We start from the raw sequence: 7540 nt of genomic DNA on the forward strand, positions 1-7540 counted from the left end.
AAAATCAACTAGGTTTTGGATAGGTATAAGGTAAACATTCTTGAGCGAGATTTCTAGCAACACACTGGAGCCAGGGAGAGAGCTGGACTGGATCTCCTGGAGGAAATGTTTTCTCTCTCCATGCTGACAAAAAGTCTAGGATGTATTCTCTATTAGCCTGGATTTTCAACAGCTGATGAAATACTTACTGGTCATTTCTGAAAACTAATAAATTAGAATGGGGAAAAAAATCACTGAAGGGCAGTTACTAACTCATCACGGCAATTTCTTTTGCCAAGACCAGCTAATACTTTAGTTCACAAGACTAACTCCACATACAATTATTTCCCTTGGTCCATGTTAAGGAATGATGCTGTGTTAATGTTGCTTTTTTGAAGAATATTCATAATTTGGTACAGTCATATTAAGAAACCGTCTGCTACCGCGTGTTCCCACACCAATTGAAATCCCAGTCAATATACTTTTGGGCAGCTTTCATCATCCTGTAACCAAAGTTTTCATTTTTGCATCCTATGCACACCACTGCATTACATCAATGGCTTCAATTCAGACCTGTGCAGATAAGGTAATTAGACAAAAATCAAATGCAGGAAAAAAACCGCAGTTCTTTATGCTGTACCAGTCTGCTCAGTCAACATTATTTTCCTGAAGACAATTACCAAATATTGCTTATGGCCAATATTTTGCTGTGTCTTAAGTTATCCTTCTTTTTCCTTTGGTACCAATTATTCTGTGTAACATCAGCATACTGTAAATAGTTTTTGTTTGTTTGTTTGTTTTCCTAATGAATTTCCTCTTTTCAGGCTCCCAGCTGGAATTTCACTGGAAAGTATCTTATCTACCACAGCAGATAAAAATGAAGGCAGTGAATATAGATTAATACCCAGAATTTGATACAGAAATGTCAACAGAAGCATGTCCTGGGAGAGTGCACAGGGCCATTGAGATCAGAATGACTGGCATCATCAGAATTTGGTTGTAGAATATAGTACAGAGGAAGAGGAGGGGAGGGTGGTATGTCAAAAACAATTCCGACATTCTTTCTGAAGAAAGCATTCCAGCTTTGCACCGTCAAATGGCCTTCATTGGGAACCTGGTATCTGAACTTTCTAAAAATCTACCTCCAAACATAACAATGAATCAACCTGAAGCATTTCCTTCACAAAAAAATTTAGAAACATTTGGGGTTTGATCCTAACAAAAACAAACACTTGGAAATGTCTGAGTCCTTTGCAAAATGTAACCCTGCAGCTTCCCCAAGATCGTAGGAATTTGTTCAGATAAAAACACCGCTCCTGAACCAAACTCAAACCTGCATTTGCTGTTCAAAAATATATTTTTGATCTCAACTCTTTCTTACTCAGTTTTTAATTTTCAGGCGCCTCTGCCCTTCCCGGTCTCAGGCCCAACAGGAAATGGAAGTACCAAAATACCATGAAAATGGCTGTGCCTGTGGTAACTCTGGTCTGGCTGAAGAAGTGGAAACACTAGCAAAGTCCTGAGCGAGCCAGATCTTGAAAAGACTTGTAGCCTGATTTCCAAACCAACACGGTTCAGATAGGTTTTGGATAGCAGCTAAACCTTTGGAGGCTTCTCAGAATGAACCAAACCCTGTGGTTTGCCAGCTCTCAAGGAATACTCATGGCCATTCTTCAAGGTATTCAGAGGGCAATAGGGGAAGAATGAAAATATCAGAACTGGCCTAAGTATGCATGATTTACCTCAGTTTCCTCTGTCCTGCTCTTCCCTCCCTACCCATAATCACTTCTACTCTTCAGTTTTAGCTTTAAAATCTTAAGGGTGTGCAGTCGACCTGCCATCTCCATTATGTATTTCACATGATAAGGTATGGTGTACGTTGGCTGCATGCAGAAATAGGACTTTTAACTCTGATCACAAGTATTGCTGGCTCTTTCAATAATAACCCTCACAGGTTTTGTTTTTGTTTCTTTAATGAGAAGTGTCTTGAGAGAGAGTTTATTGCTAGGAAGCATTGTTGAAAGTGTTTTATTTTCAATGCTGATGTACCCTTGGTTGTACCAATGCCCATTTGCAGTAACAATGCTATTAGGATCTGGAGCCACTTACAGTTTTATTTATGGTCTTGGTTTTTGAATCACAATTAGAGTAACTTTTTGAAATGTTTGGGTTTGCAGGCGCCATCCAAATGGGTCCTTAACTTGGAAAGCTTTGATTGTGTTTAGCTTCCATTTACTGAACTACCTTAGTGGTCCATCTTATACTGGTGAGTGTTGTGGAAGCTATCCAGGGCATTAAATGCTATTGAATACTCACAAAGCATGTGCCAAGGGAGAAAAAGAAAACAATTGTTCCCTGAAATATTCAGCTTCTGATGAAAGGAATTTTTAACAGGCAGAGGTGTTCATTTCAAGAAGCGATTTCAAGCAAACTTTCTTCCTTCATAAGATCTAAGATCAATATTATATTCAGAGGGACACATGGTTCAGCAAGGCTTTGAAAGCATAAAATTAAATAGTTTGTGGTATGTTACAAGTCATCAAGATTTTAAAATAAGAAACACTTGTGTCCTATTGTTTGTACAAGCACATGCACACACACAACACTGCAACTGAGATAAAAGCTAGGCTGATGGTTCCAAAAATACGGCGTAACAATGCCAAAGTAAGTGTGGCGATAAGTGCCGTGATCTTAAACTTACTTCTTCTAGGAACAGACTGAGCTTTCTTCAAAACACCGTGTTTCAAAACAAAAGTATCTATAACCTCAAGATATAACTATTCCCCTAAGATAATATGCCAATAAGGCTCTGCTCTCACCAGTTTCATATGTCCAGAAAGCATGGTTGTATATCGCAGAGCAGAATAAAAACACAGCATCGTGAAAGCGTTCCAACAATGTGCTACAGGAATTGCAGATTATTACCTGACTTTCCATAAACAAGGTAAAAAGACAAGGTTACTTAAGATATTTTGTGGAAAGTAAGAATGTTTTACATTAGTATTTGACACAAGGGGAGGAAAAACCAGGAGCAGCCAAATTGGCTACAGTCCCTCCAGATCTCACAGTTTCTTATGAGACAGCTCTCAGCCTACCTTCCCAAAATGAAAGCCATTGTTCTGTTGCCAATGTTTGTTTATTTGAAATAACAGTAAATATAACACAAAATAATGTTCTCCTCCCCCATCTATCCCTGTGGCTCAGTTAGTAATACAGAATTGGAATATCATGTTTCCCCTCACTTTCCCTATTATTGCAATATGCTTCTACTCAGGAGACAAACGTCCAGGAGCAACTTTAGTAAAGAGTATTTTTTGACCACAAGAGGCCAAGATTGCTACAAATTCAAAGTAGATTCAGGCTGCGTCTAAGCTAGTGAACCCACAAAAACTTCAAAACTCTTGGTGCACATCCTGGCTTCCCAATAAAGATTCAGGTGTGCAACTGCTGATCCCTCATGTTTCTCCTCTGCTCTGGCATATAGATGGGGACCCATGCATGTTCTGGCTGGGTCCATATTTTGGACAGAGAGGAAGAAGTTACAACACAAGTTACAACTCATTTTGGATGTAGCTGTGAGAACCTGAGGACCAGAAACTAGACCACCTGGTACATTTCAGCTACCTGCTGACTACTTGGATGCCAGATACTGATCTGATGGTTATTACCAAGGTTGTAGGAAGCCATCTGCTCATCAGTCCCTGCGGACCTGCAGTCATATTTGCCATTAAGCAAACAGTAATCTGTTGGAATGCTTAAGTTTTGTGAAAACTCTGTAATTTCTTGCTATTGGACTATTGCAAAGCTTTCAACATCTGAAAATCACATATTCAGAGGTGGTTGTGGGGTTTTCTGCCTGAGAGAAATCCAATGCAAAAACGTTATTCCTAATTAGACAAGGATACAGCTCTATAAACTGCTGAAAGTCTTGTCCAAAAGTAATACTTGCTCCACTTCTGGAGCTAGCAAGGATGTCAAGTTAAAACAGCCCAGAAGTTTGTTCAGCAACATTAAAAACAGCTGGTGCCCCTCTCACTGCCCATAGTGAATTTTACTATCACAACATTGCTAAGGTTCACCTTATGGCAGATTTATCACTGTGGTTAAGGAGCCTATGCCCAAGCCATTATTGCCACCACCTGGCATATCCCACTGGCAGCGTATTACCATCAGGGATCTGCACACTCTCCCCTGTGATCATCCTGCAGTTTTCATGAAACTCAGGTCCACGGTATGTGTTCTGTCCCCACGGCTTCTGCTTCTTTTTAAAAACATCAGTCTGTCTTTGTTATTCTTCCAAGCACAAATAAAAGGAAAACCTTCATCTGATGTGTAGGAAAAAAAAAAAAAAAAAAAGGAAAAAAAAAAAAAAAGGTAGTTTTCTGTCATAACACAAGGTCAGAGCAGGTGGAAAAAAAAAAAAAAAAAAAAAGTTATACATTTCCTTGGTGCTTCACAGCATGAGTTTTTTTGGTGGTAGTGGTGGTTGTGGTAGTGGGTTTTCTTGTTGTTATAATTGTGCAGATATTACCCACAAGTATTTGGGAAAGGTACATGTGAGAAGGGATTATGCAGTCTGTGCATTTTGCTATAAGCAAATTGACTGCAGGAGTAAAGAATGATTTAGTGTCATGGTATTTGTTGCTGTTACAGTGATGTTGGTTTTATTTAAATAGGGAAGTACACTCATAGCAGAAATAAACCTGCCTCATGCAACCAGAACTCAGAGTTCTTGTGGGAAGAAGTAAAAAGTATGTGTACATGAGTGTGTATGCGTTGTTCTCTTACCACGGGTCTCTGACAGCTCATTACCCATTTTATGGAAGGATTTCTAATGTACTTGTATGTGCCACCATCTCTGTAAGATGAGCACAGACTGCAGAAAAACTAGCATGGGCTGACCACAGCCCAGCAGTGACACATCCAGCCACCCCTACCAAAACATTTGGGTTTAAGGAGACTGAAAGCTTAAAGCCTCCAGTGTCATTGCCCTTTCAATAGAGAGGGTGGGGATTCCACCAGGATTGACTTTTCTAATCACAGCTCATAAAGATGCATATTGTTGTAAGGTGCAGAAATGAACAATACACATTCTGGGTGGGTGAGAGAACAGAGAGGCTTCAGACATCTCTCAGAATTAGCTGAAGTCCAATACATTCACATGAGTTTATGCCATTTTATTTTTAAAGGGATTTCATAAGTGCTCTTGGCCAGATTTTTATTCCCTCAGCTTTAGAAAGGCAACCATTCATAAACACCAGTTACGTTGACAGTGATTGATATGCATCTGTTAAAGGCTTTAGCACCATTTGATCCTTGTATCATTTTAAGATGATATAGCAGTCACAATCACTCCTATTTCACACTTGGATTATTTCTGTTAGCATCTCTAGTTAACTTCCGTGCTGACATTCAGATTTTTTTTACGTACTGGAGAAATAATATAACATGTCATCTCTTGCAAATTCCTTTTACATATTTGTGCAAGTGAACTTGGAATTAAATTACAATGCTAACCTGTTAACTGGAATAGTACATCACCTGGCAGTCTGTGGGTGCTTCAAACAAGTTCTTAAAAAGATCAAAAATCACTTGACTTTATCTGTCCCGCACTTGCAAATGTCACACGCTATAAAATTCATGGGGCAAACTCACTCCTTTAAGGTTTTCAATTAGCAGCTTCTAATCTACAAATCATTTTTAAAAAAAAAAAAAATGAGAAGGCAAAACTTCTCCTGAAGAATTTCAGGTATGAACAGCTCAGCCGTCCCCCACCACTGCTTCTCCTTGAGCTGTCCCTAACCCCCACCACCACCAAAGGAAAGACAAGAAAAGAGAAAGAAAGAAAGAAAGAAAGAAAGAAAGAAAGAAAGAAAGAAAGAAAGAAAGAAAGAAAGAAAGAAAGAAAGAAAGAAAGAAAGAAAGAAAGAAAGAAAGAAAGAAAGAAAGAAAGAAAGAAAGAAAGAAAGAAAGAAAGAAAGAAAGAAAAGAGCGCTCAGTATTTTACATAATTTTTCTGAAAGAGCGAGGTGACATAGGGTCTATGTCACTTTGCAACTGTCTGTAACTTCAGCATAATAAACTCCGAGGGGCACAGCCCTCACCCAAACACTTAAAAACAGCTTGAAAGGGGTGCTGGTTGCCCGTTATGTTTACTCAAGCACTTGTTTAAAAACACATTTAAGGAAAATGTTTTTATTTCTCCAGATTGCATTAATTATAGCTTTGCAAACACTGCGAGCTCTGCGAGAAGGCTGAACCGAGCTATTAGCTGCAAACCTCAGGTCTTGGCTGGAGAAGTGGTTATGGCTTATTTAGCAAGCCTAATGAATTGGCTCGCCCAGCTCCGCGCAGAGCTCCATGTTTAGCACCGCGGAGCCCGGAATAGCCCGAGCCTCACGCCGCTTTGGAAGCAGAAATAAAAAGAGAAATCGCTCGACCTAAGGCGGTCCTCGCTGCAGCGTTATTCCCCGGGGGGGGGGGGATTTTAAAAAGCATCAAGGCGGGCATCACCCACCAGCTTCGCCCGGGGGCTCTGCGGAGACCCTCGGCGAGGCTTGGGGGTCCCGCTGCGGGCCGGGCCGGGGGCAGCAGCCCCCCGCCGCCCTCAGGTGCGCCCCGGGGCCGGCATCCCGCGGCGGGGCGGCCTTACCGTGAGGGCGGACAGCTTCTGGGCCGGCACGGCGGGGAGCAGCTCCGGCAGCAGCAGCAGCAGCGGCACCCACATCCTGAGCGGCGGCGGCAGGGGCTGGGGCACCCTCCCGGGGACGTCGCTGCCCCGCTCTACTCCCTTCTCAGTCGCTTTTTTTTTTTTTTTTTCTCCTTTTTCTTTTTTTAGCCCCCACCCCTTGAAGTGTGGCTTGGGGCGCACGGCAGAGCGCCGGCAGTTTCGCCCTTTCTCCGTGTCCGGCGGCGCTCGGAGATGCTCCCCAGCCTCGCCCCCCTTCGCCGCCTAGCCCCGAGGGTCGCCTCCTTTCCTCTCCAGCCCCTTCTCCCCCCTCGGCGGGGGAAGAGGGAGGAAAAGCCGGGGAGGGAAGGGAAGGGAGGACCCTCCCACCCCACCCCACCGCTGTCCGCCGCCGGCGGGGGGCCGCGGGAAGGCAGAGCCGCAGCCGCGGAGCCGGGCGCTGGGCGACCTCTCCTCGCCGCTCCTTCCCTTCCCCTCTTATCCTCCCCCCTGCCCGGCCCGGCCTCCGCTTTCTCCTCCCAGACCCGCAGCTCCCCGCCGATTAACCCTCCCCGAGGCTCCCGGGGGACTCCGGATCGCCCCCCTTCCCTCCCCTTCCCTCCCCTCCCCGTGGGGCTCATCCCATTCCCCCTCCGCCTCCCCCTGCACCACCGGGTACAAACGCAGGCGGCCGCGGCCCACCGAGCCCGGTGCACCCCACTTTGCTAGATGGGGACAGCAAGAGCCGGGAGCAGCGGGATGTGGGATGGGGTCTGGGGGCTGCCCGGGGAGCGGGCAGGGGCCAGGGACAGCCGGGAGCGGCTACAGGTTGCCTCGGGGCTGCCGCTCCGCATGCGGTACAGCGCCAGGTGAACCCTCCCTCCCGCCGGCTTT

General features: G+C 44.3%; 1 protein-coding gene across 3 annotated transcripts in view; it reads right to left on the reverse strand.

The window, feature by feature from the left end:
- Nucleotides 1-7012, reverse strand: part of SMOC2 (SPARC related modular calcium binding 2) — a 146871-nt gene extending 139859 nt beyond the window's left edge. Inside the window, exon 1 of one of the 3 annotated variants that reach the window (XM_084512787.1) lies at nt 6632-7012. In XM_084512787.1, the coding sequence (XP_084368913.1) occupies nt 6632-6706 (75 nt within the window). In that variant the 5' untranslated portion in view covers nt 6707-7012. The remainder of the gene's footprint in view (nt 1-6631) is intronic. The other 2 variants (XM_084512786.1, XM_084512788.1) reach the window with 2 other exon arrangements.
- Nucleotides 7013-7540: the final 528 nt, after the last annotated feature.

This window comes from Aythya ferina (genome assembly GCF_964211825.1).
Source record: "Aythya ferina genome assembly, chromosome: 3".
Taxonomy (NCBI): Eukaryota; Metazoa; Chordata; class Aves; order Anseriformes; family Anatidae; genus Aythya; species Aythya ferina.